Source organism: Pezoporus occidentalis, unplaced genomic scaffold (genome assembly GCF_034315485.1).
Source record: "Pezoporus occidentalis ecotype Australia unplaced genomic scaffold, CSIRO_AGI_Poc_V1 ctg99, whole genome shotgun sequence".
NCBI classification, from domain to species: Eukaryota; Metazoa; Chordata; class Aves; order Psittaciformes; family Psittacidae; genus Pezoporus; species Pezoporus occidentalis.
In genome coordinates this window covers 3939947-3962336 of record NW_026916358.1, presented here as the reverse complement: position 1 = coordinate 3962336, position 22390 = coordinate 3939947, and the positions used below count along the sequence as shown (strand labels likewise).

Below are 22390 nucleotides of genomic sequence, written 5' to 3'. Positions count from 1 at the left end.
TTTTCCATTTACATTTCTTACAAAGAGAAAGACTTGCTCAGTTTTCTCAGTTACTGATTTGGGTAGTATGGTGTAAAGAATTTATGGCCAGAATTTAGCACTTGAGGGGTATTACATGTGCTTTACTTTTCTTTTTTTCCAGTAGGATTTTCTAGTGAAGCAATGAGATCAGAGGCAATAAGGCAAGACCCTACGCGGAAAGGATCAGTTGTCAATGTGAATCCCACAAATACACGGCCACAGAGTGATACCCCAGAGATTCGCAAATACAAGAAGAGATTCAATTCTGAGATACTGTGTGCTGCCTTATGGGGTAATGCAATCCTGTTCCTCCCTTGCCTCCTGCAGTTCTGAAGTGCAGACTTGCTAGTATGAGCTTACAGGCTTTGAGAATGCGTCTCTGAATCTTTAGCTGTTTCTCTGCATTTATTCAATGCTTGTTCGCCTCTTTTTGTTGCAGGAGCTGCTTATTACTATGTTTTTCACAGTATGTTGCTTCTGCTTTGATATAATTTCCTGCTGCTGGATATATGCTTCTGATGGCACAATTTAAACTTCATTCAGCTGATCATGATGTGCTTTTCAGCTCTCTCTAACCCCTCCTAGTACATCTCTTGCAGCTTTTCAGAGCTTGTAGTCATCTTTGCATTGTGCGCCTGGTACACATGGGTATTTCTTTTGAAAAATAATCATCTTCTTGAGCCTCTTGCTAAGTATTGTTTCAGAGCTTTATTAAAATGTGTTTTGTAAGGTAACTTTCCATCTCAGTCATCGGCTTATGTAGGAAGGAAGGAGGAAGAGAGCAGGGTAAGAGTGTAATTTTCCAGTGTGAGGCTTTGGCTTGGTTTCGTTAAGAGTGGTTAGTGCAGAGAGAAGCTGGGCATGGGGTGTCAGCTGACCAAGTGTGTCTGGCCGCCTTGTCACAAGTGATAATTTATGTCAGTGTCAGACAGTTAGGATCCTACATGGGTGAAAGAGCAGTGCTTGTTGCCTGCTACAGTGTGGAATCACTGCTGCAACACCCAGCAAAAGGCTTTCTCTGCTGTGTCATTTCTTTCTTGGCCAGAACCCATGGGGCCACTTGATCTATTTTTCATTATCTAGATGTTAATGTATATTACATACATACTGCATGTATTACATACATATTTATCTAGTATACCTAAACTTAATAGACTGTAAATGCACATGAGTGTCGTCTTAAAAACTGTGAAGAAGAGGGTTGGCCATTCCCCTGAGTCACACAATGATTGCATGGGTAACGCACTGCACTGCTCTTGTCTGCATTTTCACAGCTCTTTCCAAGGCTGTAGCTGTCTTTTGGGCTTATTTCCAGTATTTCTTGTTTCTCAGAGCAGCACTGTTGCCCTGTCCTTCTGGGCTGCAAAACCATGTCAGTTAAACCATGTTGGCTCTCCCAACACCTTATCTTCCTATCTGCTGCTTTCTTTATTTTCAGAATTTACTGGTAAGAATTTTTAGCCCAGTGCTATTTCTGCCTGTGTTCATATGAATAAATTCTCTGATAAAATCAAGATTTGTGCAATGTAAACTTTCAGGTTGAGAGAGGGAGAAGGCAAAGAGAAATCATACAGGATCAGTAAAGATGACTCATAATTTCTCTGATCTGCCTTGTTTTGCCAGTAGCAATTTGTGTTAATGGCTTTATATTTCTTTCATATATGTATTTGGCTGTTACAGTGATTTAAACTACAGGTGTAAAATCCTAGAGGTGTTTCACAGCTGTAACAAAGCATTTCCTTGTTGAAACTTTAAGGCTAACCTGATGGTGATGCAAGCTGGTACACATGCTTATTTCATGATAAGGTTTACCTTCCTTTACCCTTAAGTAAATTAAGGCTTTTCATGATGATATTTCTTATTCAAAAAGAGTGGGACTTGCTTTCCTTTGTTTTGCCTTGCCTTTACAAGTGGTAGTGCCATAGTATCTGGCAGGTTGATGATTGCATTAGGTCTGTGATGCTGTTTCTTCTAGTTCTGAGGGGTGAAAGTCAATGTCATGGGTTCAGTAGAGTAGATTTGTACACCCAGCCTTCATAGAGAGCCCATACTTTCTCTGGAAGCATTTCCATTTGTTTGAAGAACCAGAACTGGTTAATTGTAGGGTGGTGGCAGAAGAGCTCTGCTGGCCATGAACAACGATAGTGCTTGCACTGCTTGCCACCAGCATAGTACCTCATTAGTTTAATCTCAGAATGCATATAGCTAAGGGAAGAGGTCATGGACGGGTGCACATGCAAACTTGAAGCAGAAACAACTGCACCACAAAGGCAGCAGAGGAAGAGATGAGGGTTAAGGTGAGAGCGATTGAGCCCTGATCTGCAGACAGGGGAAGGGACCCATAGGAAACAGTTTGCATGTGGCTTGCCTTGAATTGTAGTCATACATGTTGAAGCTGAATCACTTACAGCTTTAGTCAGTGGGTCCTGGAGCTGCAGGAAGGAGACCAACTGCTGGGCACTTCCTTGGCTGGTTTGGTGGTGCTGCAGCCTGCGTTGATCCCAGAGCATGTGCTTTGCTCTCCCCGCTTCCTTTTGCTGCTTCCCATTTTAAGGACGCCTCCCATTAAGAAAGACAGTAGGTGTGAAATGCCCCTGGGCCTGTGGGATGGGATCCAGCAAGTACTGACCCAGTGCAAGGTGCAGAGGCAGGAGGAGGGCACAAAGGGGGATGGAGGGGGTGTCAGCAGCTGAAGAAGAGCATGGGAGTGTGGCAGGACCTCTCCCAAGGCAAGTGCTGTGGCTGCCACCATCCATGTGCTCTACTGCCTGGAGGAGGCAGAGGAGGAGCAGAGCAGCAAATCTGAGCAAAGGATGTGATGGTTTCTGGGAACTACTGAGGCCTCTTAAGTTTCCTTACTGAAAAGGCAAGAAAGAGGAAACTGAAGATGTGTGATAGTTTCCAGCCTTTCCATAGGCTACATCTGCTGTTTTATCCAACCAGAGGCTTTTCAGAGTGCCCCAGCACCAGTAGCTCAGGCCCCTTCTCCATCATTACCTCCTTCTGGCTGCCACTTATGCTTAAAGCTGACAAGTTTTGCATTGTGATTGCAACACAGGAGTTCAATAAAGCGAGTCATACATTTGCTTTGATTTCCATTCCCTATATCTGACCTGTCTCTGGACAATTTGTAAGCTCCTGAACTGAACACTATTGCAAAAAAATAGTTAAGAAATTTAAGAGTGACGGTATATTAGTAGAGCTTTAAAATCCAGTCTCATACATAGATACTCACACATTTATTTCTAAAAAAAAATTGATTTTAAATACTAAGGTTTTGGGGACTCTTGGAAAGTGTCCAAGTGCATATTTGGACCTCTGTATAAAGAAAAGGGCCTACTGACGTTTCTCATCTGCAGTTGCTTATCTTTAGGAGGAATCTGTGGAAATACAAGATTACTGTAACTCCTCTGGTTATAACATTCAGGTGGAAAAGATTGTTGGGAAGCAGAGGACCCACCCTGGGTCTATCCATTTACAGGAGGGCTGCACTACAGTCTGTTTCTCCAGTGGGGACCAGGCTCCTACCACTGCTTTTTTGCAAGTGGCTCTTGTCAAGAGCTGCCTGTTACCACCCCCATTACTGACAGTTAATACATCTTTGGAATACATAAGCTTGGGTACCACTTTGTGCCGTCCCCCCTCCTCCAACATTAATGTGCCATTTTGTTTGGGAACTGGTCCTCTACAAAGCTCTTACTCTCTTGAACACTGCAATTTGGTGGCAGTAGTGACTGTGGCAGGTAATATATATAGAAAGCCTCTATATCATGAGATCTTTTAGGCTGCAGGCAGCTGAGACCCAACTGGCAGTGGTTAGACCTGCTTGAAACAGGACAGTTGATATACCAATCATCAGTTCATCAGAATATGTGGAAAATCTGCCTACTAACTTGGATCTTTGGTTTTGTTTCTTCTAGGAGTGAACTTGTTAGTGGGCACTGAAAGTGGTCTGATGCTGCTAGACAGAAGTGGTCAGGGGAAGGTTTATCCTCTCATCAATCGAAGAAGATTCCAGCAAATGGATGTACTTGAAGGGCTGAATGTCTTGGTGACAATTTCTGGTAAGGTTAACTGTTCAACATGACTTTTTTCCCCCACCTAGTATAGCATGGCAGAAAGCTTTTCTTAGCAGCCTGTGTGCTGAGGGGAAGTCCTGACTTGATTGAAGTCAGTGGGTTTTCCATCATTTCACCTCTCTGAGTCTGTAGTTTGTTTCTGCAAATGAATCATTTTCTACGCTACACCCTGTGCCTGCTTGCCCCCGTTCTTCCTCCTGTGGGGTGGCCTTTAAAAATCCTGCATGGGGTTAGGGGAAACGTCAAGATTTATTAGTTTGTTCAGTGTGTGGGAGCTAGAAGTTACTGCTTTGTGAACTTTGTAGAAATGGCATTCTTTCCCTCTGTCATGATTACTTTCAGCCTGGCCTCTTTCTAACCAAAACATGATTTGCCACTTGGGTTTACAGCCATCTTGCATGTTGAAAAGTGTAGGGGGGAAATGCTTTCATGAAGTCAGGAAATAAGAATGATACGCAATGAGCGTGTATGTGTTGGTGAGAGGGGAGTACAGTGTGTACGTGATGTGGAAATTACCAGTGTGCGAAGGCAGATCGGTGCATCGTTTGGCTTTACTCTCACTGGGTACAACTGTAGATGCAAAGCAATGAGAGATGAAGGGTGATGGTGATTGTTGTGTTTGTTTTGTGTGCACTGATGGAAAAATGTGTTTTATGAAGCTGGAGATTCCAGACTCTTTGGCTCCAGACTGTTATTGCATAAGGTTATCCTGCTGTTAAGCAACCTCATGTGGTATGCTGTTAATCTTTCTTCACAGGTATCATTCAGCCATTTACCTTCCTTTTATTTTGAATTGTTTGTGAAATCAGCTTTTGCTATGCTGCATATGTGTGACAGGGAGAGAGTATAAATGAGGTTTCTCACAGTGGTCCCTGTGGGGCTGTTCAGAGCCACCCAAATTTTGGTGAGTCTCCAGAACCCCTCAGTGGAGTAGCTCTCTGGCTCTCCCAACCCTTGTGCAAAAGGTTGCACACCTAGACAATTTAATGCAATTTAATGCATTAATGGTATTATGCTACTACAGGCTCAAAGAACTGTGCCCATGCTGGTTTTGTCAACAGAGGGCTTTGTTTCTGTCTAGAGCAAGTGTATTTTATTGGCTTGTTGCTTGCTGCATTCTCAGCTACTGTTATGCTGTGAAATCTTTAAAAAGAAAGGATGAATCAGGGAGGATTAAAAAACCCCCACAACCTGCTGTGTGTCCTTTTGATGTTTAGTGCTGTATGTTAAAATATAAGCTTTTTGTAAAGCACCATTTGATACACAGGTTATTCTATAGTAGACCTTGTAAACAGAAATACCGTATAATCCAATTGGTGTAAAATCTGTTGGTTTGAAGCAGACCTTACGCAGACAAGCATCTGTGGTTTAATCTTGGTTCAGTTGTTTTAAGTTTATTTACTTTTGTGTCAGCCACAATCTGAGTACTGACACATCCATTTTCTTTTCTTCCTTCAAAACTATTGCTTCCTCTGTAGAGGCACGCTACATTAACCCTCAAGAGTCAGCTGATCTTTGGCTGGATTATGCCTTCATCTCTGTCCCATCTCCTGTGTCTTACGGGAGGTTGCTGGAGTACAAGGCAGGAAAGAGGTATCCCAGCCCACTAAGAGGCAGGGCTGGTGGAGCATACTTGGTGAAACTGTGATGCTGTTATGCCCAGGCTCCCCCTTATATCCTTCTTTTGGCTTCTGCACTGCAGTTCTTAATGGAAGCTTCCCTCATGCTGGGCTTCCCTTGGTGACTTTTTATTTGCAATGAGTTGCTCCATCTCTTCAGGCAAACTAGGAACCCTGAAATGAGATTGCATATGGTCTATTCTGGCAGACTGGTTATGGAGCTGCCCCTGAGCTTTGTCCCAGGACTGCTACTGCTTATCTGGGAGAGGTGTTCAGCTCCCTACGGTGCACTCGGCTGTATGGGTGTTTTGGGGAGTGATGTGCTGATGCTGGTAAGTTTTGAAAGGTGTCACCACCTGGTAGAAGGAAGTTGCAGTGTGTTAGGAATTTGAGGGGTTTGTCACATAAAATTGTTTTTAATATACACTCCTGAGTCTGAAAACCTGAAATCAAGTATTTCCCCAATTTATATGTGAATTACAAAACTTTCTGACAACAAAGCTTGTGATACTGAGATAGTGAGCTGCTATGAGAAAGCTTTGCAGGTCAAAGAGAGTAGTTAATCAGTTCTTCAGTGCATACAGTTGAGAGGCTAACACAGTTCTGGCTGCTCAGGTAATGATACAGTGCTGAAAGTCACAAAAATGCAGAAGGAGAGAGCAGCAGCATGTATACAGAACATGCTCCACTTGTGGCTCGCTGAGGATTTTGCTAGCCCAACGGGCTGATGGTGGCACTTGGGAGGGTAGGAGGGGACGACAGAGTGGAAGAACTGGTTGGAATCTGCCTGCTTAATAAGTAAAAAACACAGTGACAATAAAAGCCAAAACTCAATATGGGAAAAGGGACTTTGCATTCAAAATAATGTCTATGGGAGAATCAGAACCGGGAGTTCTCATAGAAATCACTGGCTGATAAGTTCATTTGATGGCTGGACCAGATTTTTGTTTCCTATTTCATAAAAAATACCATAAAAATTAGACAAAGATAAAGAAAATAAAAACCAGAAAATTCCCACAAAACAAAAGAGAAAAACAACACCCAGATTTTTGAGAGCTATTTAAACTGGCTAGCAGAGATTTACAAGCAGAAGGCTCTAATCCCCCCACTCCCAATACGAACATTAACAGCAGCAGAACTTGTTTATGTCACTATATAGTGATGTAAAGATGTCCATCGCATAGCCATCTTTATATCACTAACTGGTCCTTCTCTTTTCATGCCAGGCTGCTGAAAGGCAGAGGGATTTCCTGTCTTGGACTTTCCTTGTGGTATAGACACTAAAACACAATGGGAACACACGTGAGATGTTTCGCTGTTGTTGTTTTGAAAATGTTTCTGATTGGAGAGAAGTACCCTGGTGCACATGATATGAACCAAAAAAATACCCAACCAACAACTTAGCCACGTGCTGGGAAATTCCTGTGTGTATTGTTTGTTTCGAGTCTTCAAGTTTGACTAAACTAATGAGAGAGATAAAGCCATGGAGATATCTGAGAGGCAGTTTGTTTCCCAGTGGACAGGGACTCGTCATGCCTTTAAAAAACATTTGGTGCATTGTACTGACCTGGAGCCCTCTGAGCTCTTCTTTTCCCAAAACTGCAGTGCCTTCTGGTCTGGACTGTGTTCCCTGTTTTTCAGTGTTTCTAAAAGGGCCCTTGTGGCTATTGTTCCCAGTATGTTCAGGGGAGGACCTTTCCTTGGTCAGATGTGGGGCTCCTGGGAATATTGTTTCCTGCTTTAGTCCTTTTTCCACATCTTCAGAAAGCTGCAGGATTGGTGGGGCTTTATTCCTTTATGAAACATGGCTTAATAAATATGACGTCAGGCAATAAATCAGGGTGCTCATTTACTGCCAAATCTGCTGTCGCTTTTATAGTGGGGATAAACACAGGACAGCACAATGTTACTTCACATTTAATTTAGTGCCATGAGAACAGAGGGGCTTTTAAAATTAAATAGCAGGTCCAGTAGTTGGAAATGGGTCTCTAATTCCACTTTAAATTCAAGCTCAGTGAACAGATTTTTGACTTCAGAAGTGCCTCCTCTTTTCATCCTGCCCTTCCCCATCCAAGTAATCATTAAAAAGATCTTTCAGACTGTGCATCTTTGTAATGGAATGGTTTGTAGCACTGGAGACCGTGGAGCCAGCCTGTTTGCAAGCTATGCTTCCCCATGTGCTGCCCCTGTGGCTGCTTTTCCCAAGGATCCCAGCTCTGTTAGGGGATCTTCTGCCATCAGGGCAGGGACTCTGTGCCAGCTCCAGGACCCCGGTGTGGAGCTGTTTGGGCACAGCAGGATGGTTTCAATGCTTGGGCTTCGTCTCCTGCTTCAGCGGCATCCCCAGACACTGTGCGCCCATCCCTGAGATGAGCAGCCAGCTGTGAACTGATCCATCAACAGGCGTCATGGAAAACTTAAAAGACAAAGACATCAGTTAAAATCTATACCTGGATTGGGCTGGAAGGCTGCTGGGTGGAACATCCTGACAGCTCATGGCTTTCTGCAGCATAGAAAGTACAGTGTCACTTGGCCAGCCCAGCACTCACTGCTGTACAGGTCAGCTCTCTTCCTCTCAGCTCTAAGGGCTGCAAGATACTGTACACATTCACCTTGTTGCCTCATCATGGCTGGAGAAGCAGTAGCATGGAGCTACTCCACTGACAATTTGGGTCCCTGACAGCACCTCCTGTTCCATAGAATCATAGAATGGTTTGGGTTGAAAGTGACCTTAAGGCTCATCCAGTTCCGCCCCCATGCCATGGGCAGGGACACCTTTCACTAGACCAGGTTGCTCCAAGCCCTGTCCCGCCTGGCCTTGAACACTGCCAGGGATGGGGCAGCCACAGCTTCTCTGTGCAGCCTGTGCAGCGCCTCACCACTCTCATAGTGAAGACCTTCTTACTAATGCCTAATATAAACCTACCCTTTCAATTTAAAGCCATTCCCCCTTTTCCTATCCCTACATGCCCTCATAAAAAGTCCCTTTCCAGATTTACTGTAGGCCCCTTTAGGTACTGGAAGGCTGATATAAGGTCTCCCTGGAGCCTTCTCTTCTCCAGGATGAACTAGCCAGATTTTCTCAGCCTGTCTTCACAGCCCTCTGACCATCTCCATGGCACTCCTGGACTCACTCGAGCAGGTTCACGTCCCTCTTGTGTTGGGGGCCCCTTCTCTTCCATGTGCAGAAACCTCATGCAGCCTTATGAAATGGCTCCTAGTCTAAGCAGGGATGATACCTCTTCCTTGCCTCTAGCTTCATCTGTGACACTGTAATGGCTTCAGGCAGCAAAGCATCTGGAGAAAGGAGGATGCAAGCTTTGAGTATGTGCATGTAAAGCCACCCTCTTGCTAGTTCAGCAAATGCTTTGTAGGCCATTAGTTGTTAAAGAATCACTGATAAAGTTTATCCTGAACCTTGCTCTGCATTCAAAGAGCACTTCTCATATTAAGAGTTAAGAGTGCGAGCTATATTTTGATGACTGTGGCAGATGCATTGTCGCTTGAAGATAGGGCAGCCTGGGCAAGTAGAGTTTCTTATATGTCGAGAAGAAACACCTCTTGCAGTTCCTGTGTGCATCCTGATAAGTATTACACCCCTTGCAGCACAAGGGAAGGGCTGCTGATGAAGCAGGCATCAGCTTTTAGCGAGCGGGTGAAGTTTGCATGGGCTGTGTGAAATTCTCTCACTGCTTTTTCAGATATTGTATGTTTTTCCTTACAACAGAACTGGTGTAAAGTGGTTCGGTGATGAAATATTTAGTGCTGCTGTTAGGAAATCCACAATTCCACCGGGAAAACAGTGACTAATTTTAATGAAACTTGACCAGTTTGTGTTAGGATGATAGATGAAATGGAAATGTCCTGGTCACTAACTGGGAAGAATTTGTAAAATCCATTTTATTTCCATATTCTTTTTCACTTTTGCTTCGTCCCTTCCAACCCATTCTATTCTCCTCTCATAGCAGTGTACATAATTTCGGGCCCTAAATTCTATCGTGCTGCTCTCCTACAGTTTTGTGTGAAAAAGAGCCATTCTGACTCAGCTATATGTATTTTTTTAACCTCAGTGCATGACTCTCTGGTGCTTTTGGTGTGGGAGTATTTACCCTTTCTGATAGAAGTTTTTTGGGTCATAAGAACCAGACAACTGATTAGCTGTTCCCTTGAGTTTGCCATTTTATGTTCGTGTGGCATTGCCATGTGTTTCTGTCATTGATCATAAGGAAAGTGTGTGCTTGGGTGGAGTCTGGAGTAAAGGTGTTGTGGATGTAAAAACTGAAGGATATCTCTGTGGTTACAACAGTTTCTCCTTCAGTGTTATTTTGGTTTGCTCTTCAGGGCTTTCTGTTTGCTTGGGCAGGGTTTTTTGTGCTTCTCTTCCTATGGAGATAAACCAGTCTTTTTCATTTTGTGGCCAGGTAAGAAGAACAAGTTGCGAGTTTACTATTTGTCCTGGTTAAGAAATAAAATCCTTCACAACGACCCTGAAGTAGAAAAAAAACAGGGCTGGACAACGGTGGGTGACTTGGAAGGCTGTGTGCACTATAAAGTTGGTGAGTAGTGAATGTACTAATCAAATTGTTGGGATTAAAGCTGGCTGGAAAGGGAACTGCAGTGTGTGTAGCTGCTGGGTTTAAGGTTTGGTTTTATTTCTAGCTGTGTTCCCTATCCCTCGGGGCGAACTTTTCTGGCAAAGCACCAGCATAGATGGCAGGTTATTGGGTTAAAATGAATATAGAAGAGTTTTCACAGTGGGATGCTGGGCTGTGAACTGGAGCAGGTGCAAATCCCCATCTGTCTCTTTTCTGTAGTGGATGCAGCTTCCAGGAGAGTGCTAATATGGGCAGTGAGGGCAGTAATGTTTCACCACCTCTGTTAGACCTTTTAGGTAACAGAGGGACTCTTGTCAACCAGCAGCTGTTCTCTCTACCAGCAGTTTTCCCTTTTCACAGTTTTACCATGATGAAGTCACATGCTGGCATGGAGTGAAAAAATTCTTTCTTTTAATGTATATTTTAAATATTGAGGGGGAGAGGGGAGAAGAGAAAAGGGAAAAAAAGAGGGAGGAGAAAGCAAACCCAGCTAGTGCATGAGCTTTGGGGAGGCATCTGGGAAAAGAAACATATGTTTAACTTCAAGATGATTCATTGATTCCCCGTAGCTCACAGAATTTCCTAATGCCATCTCAGATCCACTGCAGTACACTTATGGGATGAAGTGTGCTTTCATTAAGCAGGTGGCTTTTGAGTAATTTTAAGTAATTTAAATGGATTTGACTGTAGAAACTTCCACCAAAACTAGTGAAAGACATGTAGCGTTCAGTCAGCAGAATATGCAGTGAGCCTGCTGCCCTGCAGGTGGGGATGTGAACCAAGAGCTCTTTCTCCTCCTTCTCTTTCATGATGCATATTAATGGACAGTGGATGTTGCCTTTGATTTGGTTTTCTTCTAAGAGCCAGCTCAGTTCCTTTCCAGCTGTGTCAGTCAATGTGGGGCAGCAGCAATCGAGCTGAGCTCCTCCTGTCATACATGTGCTCTTGGAAAAACCTGCTAGTGGGGTGTAATCAATAATGATGGCAGTAAGTGACTGCTGAACCAGGAGCTTGACCCTGAAAACAATTAATAATGCACTCCTCTGGTCTCCCACCCCAGGCTGTCAGCAGCATAATGAAGTGGCCTGTTAACAATACATTAACAGCTGTTGAAAGGAGGCTTTCCAGCAGGGAAGCATCTGAAACAAAGAGCATTCTCTTCTAGATGAAGAGGGGTTTGTTACCCTGGGCTGCAGCCTGGCACTGAACTTCCCTCTGAACCACAGATGTACAGTAGACTTCTTCAGGTAGTGAGAGGCCTCTTTGACAGCTGCACTGCAGTTCCCAAGAAGGATGAGCTGCCAATGTTTGGACTTGTGGTCTGGAGGCTGCCGCCGAGGCAGCTGGCACTGATCACTTCCTTGTCTCTTTGATGCAATGGGGGTCTTGGACGTCAGGGTGAAGTGGTATTTATGGGTCTCAGTTGCTTCAGGCAACTTTTGGCTCCTCTAAATGATAAATTGCTCCTTTGAAACTTCAGATTTGGGTGACTTCCCAGATAGCACCCAGCACAAAGAATGAGGATTATCAAAGGTCTTTTTTTCACAGAGAAGGTGGTTTTGTTCGACACCCCCTCTTCCCTGAGAAAAAATTCCAAGAAGTCTTGTAAAGTAGACAAGACTGAACAAAAACTCTGTTTTTTAGTCACTACAGCTGTGGAGGATGAGAGGCTTTTCTTTGTCTGTTGAAAGAGTGTCAAGTCCTTTAATGCTTATAGTTCTGTGGTCTTGCCTTCTTGCAGAGTAGAAGGAGAGCAAGTAGCAGCTTTGTTTCCCTGAAACAACAACTGCAGGCTTGTACAGTAGTAAGATATCTAAAAGACATTAAAATAGTATTTATTAAAGAAGTCTTCTTCTCACAAGTCTGAGATCGTCACTTCTGCCATGTTTTAAAATCAGGTTTGGAGATACAATGGTCAGAAGGTGAAAATGCACAGAGTTATTGTTTTGGAAAAGTGGCATATTCCCCCAAGACTCGGGGTAAAGAGGTTTCAGAAACCTCCAGAGGTTTCTCAGTGTCATCTAAATGCTTTTTATTTTCCTCCCCCTAAAATAGTGCTAGAAATAGGTTAACAAACCCCAACATTTGGAAGTCCCATGATCTGCTCCTTCCCAAATCCAGATGGCAGCTGAAAATACAGATCCAGCAATGCTTCTGGAATGGCCATTTCTAGATTTCATTGGTCCCCTCCTGAAAGCAATAGCTTTTTCTGATGTTTGATTTAGCCAGCTGTTTGAATGTGGCAACAGAGACACAGTTGAGCATTTGTGGATCAGCTGTGTAATGACACTTTATTTCTGATAAATTCTGTGGACTTTGGTGTTCTGTTTTCAGATGAGTTATCTCAGGCTTTAAGAACAAAGAAAAGTGCTCTGCTATAAAATTTGCCTTTTGCTTTTGAAATGGACTTGGTTTTTAACTTTTTATTTCAGTTCCCTTTTTTCCTCCTTCCCTGGAGAATTTTACCATCAGCTCAAAATGCCACTGCCAGTGTTGTGGCTGAAACTGTCAATACACTCTGCCACAGTCATAGCCTTTTTTTATTGGAAATGTCCCTGTCTGAAAACTGATTTTCTTGTCATGATGAGTAAGCACTGTCTAATGTGGAAAAAAAACAAGTGTAAGTAAGTGTATACCGACTAGGTAATTTGAAACATGGTGACAGGTTCAGTTACTAGTAAGGGTTTTTTGGTGGCATAAATGTGTCAAAAATACTTAACTACAAAGAATTAGCAATCCTAAAATGCAGTATTACTAAACCCAAATGTATGCAAGTATGGAGAAACATTGTAATTTTCTGCTTTCCTGAAGTAATTGGCATGACTTTGGAATAACTGCTGAATTCTCTTTTGTTCTGTTTAATTCCAGTAAAATATGAAAGAATCAAGTTCTTGGTAATTGCATTGAAGAGTTCTGTGGAAGTCTATGCATGGGCACCAAAGCCATACCATAAATTTATGGCCTTTAAGGTAACAATATATTTCAGCTATACATAGGATTTTCTCATAGCCACTTGCAGTTACACCTTTACAAAAATGTTCTGTCATTCTGTCATAGCCATATTACAAGTTATTCAGTAAATCTCCACAAACCTTATATTATATTTTAATTTAGGAGGGTTTTTAGCTCTAGAGGCAGTATACTTAAAGTTCTAAATTGTAACTGAGCATAAACTAATAATCAAAATGACACAATATCACAGCTGTTTCTTTCGTCTCTCTATAAATAAAACACGAGGCAGAGAGAAGTGAACTGAATCCAAACATCTTCATCTGAGCACACCAAGGCTTTAAGTGGTACTTGGCATTGATATTTTTTTTTTTGAACACTGCAAGAATGAAGTTATCCGGCTTGGTATAATTGCCAGACTGATTTACAGACAATCAGTTATTGTTGGTTGTGCAGATTTAAGTGAACACTAGTGGCAAATTGCCCTGAACTTTGGGGAAAACAATTCTTAATAAAAACCCAAACAGACCAACTTAAAGGAAACCCCACAGAAAATAGCTTACAGTGTTATGTGATTGAGATGCAAGAGGTTGCAGAGTAGTCTGTCCTTGTGCATGAGAGACATGTGAGCTTCAGTAGTCTGGTGGATGGGGGGCCGAAGGGATGTGTGGGAGGAATAAACCCATAATATTATGTGCATTAGAGCATGTTTTCATAATACCTACTGTGGTTCTAAGCAGTAAAGTAAATCTCACTCATGGTTGTCTCACAGTCATTTGGAGAATTGGTACATAAGCCATTGCTGGTGGATCTCACTGTAGAAGAGGGTCAGAGACTAAAAGTGATCTATGGCTCCTGTGCTGGCTTCCATGCTGTTGATGTGGATTCAGGATCGGTCTATGATATATATCTACCAACACATGTAAGAGCTACTGCTGGGGTTGGGGTTTTTCTTTCTTTCTGGTTCCCTATGCCCTCTCCTGCCCCTTCTTCCCCTCAGATAACCAACATGTCAGGCTGTCCCTGTGGATCACTGCCAGATGCTGGCAGTGGTCAGTTGGGTGGAGGGGTCCAAGCAGATGAGGCCACTTGTGCTTAGGGGCTTGTGCCTCTGTCGTCTCCTTGTGGTATGTCTCCATGACTGGGAGGTGCCTGTTCAGATCTGTTTCAGGGGAAGCAGTTGAGTGGATTGCATTGCAGCTGCCTGGTAGAAGCTGCAGGGAAGGTGGAAGTACAAAAATGACACAACAGCCCCCGATGAGATTCAACAGAGTTAGCAAATGCCAAGGTGGCCTTAGATACCAAGGTTTCCGTTCTTCATTGTACACAGAGGTACTGTTCACTGCAGTGCAGGTTTCTGAGGTCTACATCTGGGCTGCTTGCCCCAGGCTCCCTTCTTGCCCATAGAAAGAAATGGGCACTCCTACAGAGAAGCTAATCTTTCCTGGTTTTAGATGTCTGCCTTAAAACAAGAAGATTTGTGCCCCAAGGGTTTACAGGTCTTTGTTGTCACTGTGTATCATGTGTAGCTTGTGGGGGAGCAGAGCTAGCACTTCTAAAATGAGTGAATCCCCACTCTGCTGTCAGCCAAAATCAAAAATCACCCAGCCCTGTCTCCCAGCAGAGACTCTGTCACATTAAAACAAAAGGCTTCCTCTTCTCTTTTTCCTTTGTAGATCCAGAGCAGTATCCAACCTCATGCAATCATCATTCTCCCAAACACGGATGGGATGGAGCTATTGGTCTGCTACGAGGATGAAGGAGTTTACGTCAACACGTATGGAAGGATAACCAAGGATGTGGTTCTGCAGTGGGGAGAAATGCCAACTTCAGTTGGTAAGTGCCTCTGGTGAATCATACGTAGCGTGCCGTTAGGAAACATGAGTGTGTGCACGTGGACAGGAGGGACGCACATGGGGTGTAACCTCATATTCAGAAGCAGCGATGCTTTAGTATTCCTCAAAAACAGCTGTGCAAAGTAGAGAGTAATCATATGGATCTGTTTTGTGCTAAATTTTTAAGAACCAAATCCAAACAATCAAGATGTGAAGTTCAGAAGTGTAGGTTGCTGCAAAATATTTGCTAGACAGCCACAAAGTTGTGGAAACCTTTCAGTATAAAGTCATTACCTGGGGTACTGTGTCCAGCTCTGGAGTCCTCAGTACAGGAAAAACAGGGACCTGTTGGAGAGAGTCCAGAGGAGGGCCACAAAACTGATCAGAGGGACGGAGCAGCTCTCCTAAGAGGAAAGTCTGAGAGAGTTGAGGTTATTCAGCCTGGAGAAGACTCCAAGGAGGCCTTGTTGCAGCCTTTTGATACTTAAAGGGACATAGTAAGAAAGATAGAACAGACTTTTCAGCAGTGCTTGTTGTGATAGCACACAGGGTAATGGTTTTAAAATAAAGGTAAATTTAGACTAAGTGTAAGGAAGAGACTTCTTACAGTCAGGGTGATTAAACACTGGCACAGGTTGCCCAGAGAGGTGTTAGATGTGCCATCCCTTGAGACATTCAAGGCCAAGCTGGATGTGGTTCTGGGCAACCTGATCTAGTTGAAGATATCTCTGCTTGTTGCAGGGGGGTTGGACTAGAGGACATTCAGAGGTCCCTTCCAACCCCAGCTATTCTGTGATTCTATGTAAGGTGTCAGATGGTAAGATATTATTGTGGGCATTTCTATATAGTTAACAATGTATCATTTCATGCGTTTAAACTCACCTGCAGATTGCATGTCTGTCCTAGGATGATAATTCTCCCACATTTTCCCCCTTTCAAAATAAGGCACTTCTGAAAGTGGGAGAAACGAGTGTACTAAAATGGGCACAGATTTGTTACGGACACAGGTACACCCTGGGAAACCTCTTGCCACCTGACCTGCCGTATTTCAGTGCTGAGCATAGAATGGGCTGCAGTCACACCTTCCTTTAGTTGGGCCAAGCACATTGCATGGTATGTGCTTTGGAATGGACACATGTATCAGGAGGTGACTGCTGATACCTGTTTGAGCAATGCAGACAATAATGGAAGAGGAAATTTAAAGAAGTCTCATGCACAGCTTGTTCGCTCCTGTGGAGACTAAGTTTTGACTAGATCTAAAAGCAAGCAGGGTTTATCAGCTGGCAAATGGCAGAGCCTTTTGGGTCTGGAGTGCCTGTGAAGTAAATGGCACTGAGGCAGCTGACATCATCTGAACATCTCATCTGACAATTTTTAGAAGCTATTAGGCCCAGTTACCACTAGTGGCATTTTTAAAAATAAATAAATTTCCAGTATGATGGCACATGCTATGTTGTAGGTGTATGTTGTACTGCAGTAGATCATTTGATTTAATTTCACAGAAATTTAATAGGGAAAAAAATCTATAAAAAGGAAGTATTACAAAATTAAATATGTTTTAATTTTGCTTGCTAAAAGCCGTTCCTCTTCTTTTTATTTTTATTTTTATGTTAAGTATGCATGCAAATCAGAGGCAACAGCTTATTCTTCACTAAGGTCCCATATGTTATTTCTGGCAGCATTCCTAAGACTATCCATCAAAATGCTTTTTTTGAATATACCTTTTCATAATGCTGGTGACTCTCCCCTTTATTTGATTTTTTTACTGCTATCAAGAACAGATTCTTTTTCTCATGCTACTACTAATCTGTTTCTCCTCAGTGACACTCTAAGGAAAAATGCCTGATTTTTTGCTTTATTTGTGCACAAAGGAAAGCATTATGATGAATAATAGTATTTCCACTTGGAGAGCTTAACAAGAATCTCTTTTGAGATGTACAGAATACTTTTCAGACCAGTAGGCTTTCTCAAGGAGATTAGGTTTTTGAAGTATTACTTCTGTTAAAGGAGGCTAGCTCATTTTTTACTTTCCCTCTCTTCTTTCTCTGTTTTTTGCTGACAAGCTCCTTCAAGGAAGGGAAGTAACACCGTAAGACGCAGAGCTAGTGCTGGTGACATACTGGAGTGGTTTGGCTTAGTGTATTTAAATCTTGAGTCTGCTTTCTCCTTGTCAGCGCCTAATTAGCTTGTCTTTTTGCCAGACTCGATGTTCCTTCCATTTAATTGAAGGCTGTGAAGTTCCCTTTGTGTCATGAATGCTCAGGGAAGAAGTATATAACTAACAAAGAAAAGCCACAGGGATTTTTTTCTAGAAGAGGAGGTATTTTTAGGCATCATGAAGGTGCTGAGGACAGAAATAGCACTCTGAACATATGTGTACTTGTAATATGCACATGCATACTTTTAACTAGAATGTGTCAGGATATTCCTCTGCTTTTTCAGTTCCTCCATGTTACCCTCTGCCTGTCCTAATGGATTGTGTTTTCTTTCCAAAGCGTACATCCGATCCAACCAAATTATGGGCTGGGGAGAAAAAGCTATTGAAATACGATCTGTGGAAACCGGACACTTGGATGGTGTGTTCATGCACAAAAGGGCACAAAGACTCAAGTTCTTGTGTGAACGCAATGACAAGGTATAATTCCCCCTTCCCCACCTCCCCCCAGTTTGTTGCTAAGATGATGAACGTGTACTTCACCTGGTTACGTGGGTTGGGTTAATCCTGACCAGCAGCCAAACACCCACCCATCCTCTCTCTCTTATTTCCCTTTCCATGGGATGAGGAGAAAATAAAAGGAAGGTGAAAAGCCTCATAGATTAAGATAAAACGGTTTAATAAGGTCAGCAAAAGTTGTGCATGTAAGCCAAGCAAAATAAGAAATTCATTCACAACCTCCCCTTGGCAGGCAGATGTCCAGCTGCTTCCCAGGGTGCAGTACTTCTACGCATGTGACCCTTGCTTGGGAAGACAGAACTCGTCACCACAATGATCCCCCTGTCCTCTCCTTTTCCCTGAGCTTTTACTGCTGAGCATGATAATTAATATATGTCATGGGGCATCCCTTTGGTCAGTTTGGGTCAGCTGTCTCAGCCTCTTAACCATTCTCAGCCCGCTGGCCTTTGAGGGGTGTGGGGCTGGAGAGACAGCCTTCATGCTGTGCAGGCGTTGTTCAGCAGTGACCAGAACAGTGGTGTGTTGACCGCACTGTTTAGCCACATACAGGCTGCTATGCAGAACATCAACTCTGCCCCCACCTGAACCAGCACAGCACTGCAACTGCGCTGTAAATATCAGGGACAGCGAAGGCAAATCAGAACCACTGCTTTTCTACCTGTTGAATTTACCAGTGTCTCTTCTTCGCAGGTTTTCTTTGCCTCCGTACGGTCGGGTGGAAGCAGTCAAGTCTATTTCATGACCCTTGGCAGGACTTCTCTTCTGAGCTGGTAGAAGCAGTGGGATTTGGCGAGGAATTGCTGACATCCAGAGTCTGAGATCTTCATAACTCGGAATTACTTTCAACTGGAGTACAGACCTGCACTAGTGCAGCACTCTGTGTAAATGTGTGTGCAGGCATCACTGGTGTTAGGTTTCTTTTTGTTTTTCAACTGAGGCTGCGAGGCAGCTGGTGCTGTAAAGATATTGCCATCAGGTGCTACAATGTCTTTGAGATTTGGGGTCACGCTAGAAAGCTATAGATCTTCTTTTCCCTTCAGCTCCAGGATTCCTAGGCTTTGAAGGACTCTGTCTGTTAGTGTTGAAACAGAAAGGGGGGGAAATAAAAGGAGAATAAAACAGACTACCATGAACATGCTGTTGAGTGGGCAGGAGGCAGGCAAGAGAAGGTGAGAAGTGGTGTAGAGTCAGACTGGCTGAAACAGAGGGCAGATCTAGTCTAGTAATGTTAACAGTGTATTTAATTGACATTTCTTTTTTGTAATGTGACAATATGTGGTCAAAGAGGAAGGTGCAGGTTTTAAGAAGTTAATATTTATAAAATGTGAAAGACAGTGACTAGGATAACTTCTTCTTGGGACAGGGAGGGTGGGAAGGGGCTCGGGGTGGAATTCTTGGTTTTTTTTTTGTTTCTGCAGTTTTATTTTGGCCTGGCCAATAACTTTAGTCATTTTCTGTGTACCAGGTATTGCCTGAAACATGTGCAGATGATTAAAAAAAAAAAAGAAAAAAAAATGAAAAAAGAAAAAAAGTTAAAAAATAATTCATTTTCTATAATGATTCTGTGTTAGGCCAGAACTTGGTTATGTCACAGTATTAGCACTGCCTCAGTTAAAGGTTTAATTTTTGTTTAAACCTAGAAGTGCAACAACAACAGTTTTACCACAGTCTGCACTCGCAGAACTAAAAAAAAAAAAAAAAAAAAAAAGGAAAAAAATAGAAATAAAATCCAAACTACATATGTTTATTTTTTGTGCCTACCTCATTGTTTTTAATGCATAAAATAAAAAGAGGTGGTTTAGTTTATACGTTTTTAGATGAAAACCATTAATGTCTAATTTAATCTTAATACCAAAACTACCAGATTGAAAGGTTTCCGACTGTTATTGCATAGCAAGTTTCAGCAGGAGGAGGGAGCGGTCCGTCGGGGCAATAGTGGTAGCGGTATGGCAGTGAGACACTGATTAATGTAATTTGCTTACAAAATTTGATGAAGCAAGCATTTTTTAAAACAGTTTCATCCTTAATAGAAATCTGAATTTAGCCTAAAACCAGAGGCTTCACTCTGCTAACACATGGGCTTAGTAACAGGCAGGTAAAAATAACTAGGCTAGTTCTATAAACTGTTAAATGTTGTAGGAAACATTTTGGGGCGGTGATGTTTTTCTTTTTAAGAATGCAATGCACTAAAACTCTTTTAAGAATGTAGTTAATACTGCTTATTCATAAGGACAGCGTATACCTGTGTTTAGATGTAAGATCCCAGCTCTGGCTTTTTTTTTTTCTTTCCTTTTTTTTTTTTTAAGTCAGTTTTATTTTATGAATAAGTTTCTGACATTTGTAATAAATGTCTTGAGAGTAATAATTTGTTTAATGGCTACATGTTCATTACTTGAGAAACCCTGAGTGTATAATAATCTGTTGGTGTTGTAATAATGCACAGTGTCACAATTCAGCCACTTTCCTTCTTTTTTTCACTTTTATTTTTAATTCCTTTAATTCAAAATTCAGCCACTTTCCTTTTTGTTTTCACTCCTTTTTTGCTTTGTTTTAATTCCTTTGGTAGGGTACTTTGTTGACAGCTGCCTTAAGCTGTTCATTCAGTGAACAGGCTCTCAGTGTTTTCATGGGCTTTGTCTTCTGCTGCGGTTAACTTTCCTTCACGGCATGACAGGTAGGGCTTTTTAAACACGTGTTCTTCAATTCAGTCAAGCCGATGGCTCGAGCGACTGGTCACACAATCAGTTTAAGAGCCACGAGCACCCAGTGTGCAAAGCTCAGACTCGACAGACCCTTCTTTTGGTGTCAAATCTGACTGCTGTAAATCCTTCAACCCCAATCAGCGTTGCTGCTGAAGACTCTCCTTCGAACATCGTAGATGGTTGAAAAGTGAGTGGTAAATGTGCACCGCCAGCGCGTATGTGTGTGCACACAACACCCTATCCCACCCCCCAAAAAAGAATCACAACTCAAGGAAGCCTTACATTTGCTGGCGGAGGAATGCCTAGAACTATTTTTTTTTTTAACTGTATGACTTTTGGATAGCGTTCAAGGTGAAGGATGTGTTCTTTTCGGGCCCGGTGCGGTCAGCCAGAAGAACGATCGGCCTTTTGTACTATAATGAACTAAAGGGGACTCAGAGATGCAACGTGACAGTAGACATGGGTGTAATCACACAGCTGCCCTGTAGTGTAGTTTGCCAAAGCTGATTCGATCGAATGTCAGTCTGCGTGATTTAAATCTTCCAGCGCTATGTGGTCAAAATTTAATCTAGTCCTTGAAAGCTGATGCTATTCACCTAGAAGATGCTCCAGTACCGTAGGGATGCCCAGGTCATGGATATGTGCTGTTGAAGTTTTGAGGCTCCAGGGAGGAAAAATCTCCTTCCTATAATGGGCTACCTGCCTGGCAGCTTCTGCCTCCGCAGAAGTGCCAGCATGGCAAGGTAAAAACAGTATTACAAAACCACTACGTATACCAACACCGAACTCTTCAAACAGTGCTTCTGTAAGCAAAGAAGAAAAGAAAAGCTCCTAGGTTTAGTTTTAAGCTTTAATAAGTAATAATTTTCTGTATCTTTAAGTCAAAGTAACCCTAACTTGTATGACTGCAGTGTTTTTATTTTTTATCTTATGCACATGTTATGTTGGAGAAAATGTTTACAAAAATGGTTTTGTTACACTAATGTGCATCACATATTTATGGTTTATTTGAAAGTGATTTTTGTGGGTTTTTTAGTTTTTCATAGTAGTAGTAGTACACTTTTTGTGATTTATAACCCCAAACTCTGCTGATTATAAAGATGCTAAACAATAATACAAAATGACAAACTGCATTAAAATTACTAATCGTAGAGCTGCAAAGCAGACTGGTGACAAGTAAAACACTCAGCCTTTTTTTTGCAGTGCTATCTAACTTGTCTTCTGTGTATTATGGAAATTACTGTTTTTTCCCCGTTTTTCCTTAAATAAAGTCAAATTGACACCTATTGTATGTGGAAAGTATTTTGAATATCCCCTGGCTGCAGAAATTGAGCTGCATGTTGCCTAATTGCATGTATCACAAGAGGAAAAGCCTTATTGTCAAATCTCGTAATTCTAGAGACTTCGACAATAAACATGGGCTTTTGAGGGCTTTTGTTGATTTCTTTTTTTTTTTTTTTTCTTTTTTTTTGCCTTAAAGCCCTGTCTCCTGGTTCATTTGGTTTTTGAGAATTACAGTTTTCCCCTTAAAGAGAAATAAGTGAAAAGCTTAGAAACATTAGTGAGCATTACAGTAGTGGTGGTTCGGAAAGAAGTTGCGCAAAGAAGAGCTTGGGTGCGTTGTGAACGTGCCCTCCCGCCACACTGGTTTGAGGCATGTGGTTTTTGAGAGGTGGCATTTCTTATTGCTAAGAGAGTTTGATGAATGGGATCCTGAGCCAGATTCTTGCATGGCATAAAAGCATGGCTCAGAAAACCCCAGGCTTTCCAAGTCATAAGCTGTGAGTACTCAGCAGGTTTGATGCAGAACTGCTGTTTGTGCACCCCAGGTTCTTGTTGGCCTTTGCCTGTGTTTTTCCACCATGGGCTGTGTCTGTTTTCTGAAACTGAGATAAGCAGTAGACATTTCCTTCCGA

The 22390-nt window shown here is 42.4% G+C and overlaps 1 protein-coding gene across 9 annotated transcripts in view; it reads left to right on the top strand.

Moving 5' to 3' along the window:
* The window catches only part of MAP4K4 (mitogen-activated protein kinase kinase kinase kinase 4), a 165017-nt gene extending 143255 nt beyond the window's left edge, over nucleotides 1-21762 (top strand). For 7 of the 9 annotated variants that reach the window (XM_062606929.1, XM_062606928.1, XM_062606926.1 and 4 more), the window contains 8 exons: nucleotides 143-313; nucleotides 3942-4090; nucleotides 10146-10275; nucleotides 13183-13283; nucleotides 14036-14185; nucleotides 14940-15099; nucleotides 17594-17733; nucleotides 18463-21762. In XM_062606929.1, the coding sequence (XP_062462913.1) occupies nucleotides 143-313; nucleotides 3942-4090; nucleotides 10146-10275; nucleotides 13183-13283; nucleotides 14036-14185; nucleotides 14940-15099; nucleotides 17594-17733; nucleotides 18463-18546 (1085 nt within the window). In that variant the 3' untranslated portion in view covers nucleotides 18547-21762. The remainder of the gene's footprint in view (nucleotides 1-142; nucleotides 314-3941; nucleotides 4091-10145; nucleotides 10276-13182; nucleotides 13284-14035; nucleotides 14186-14939; nucleotides 15100-17593; nucleotides 17734-18462) is intronic. The other 2 variants (XM_062606931.1, XM_062606927.1) reach the window with 1 other exon arrangement.
* The last annotated feature ends 628 nt before the right edge of the window (nucleotides 21763-22390 follow it).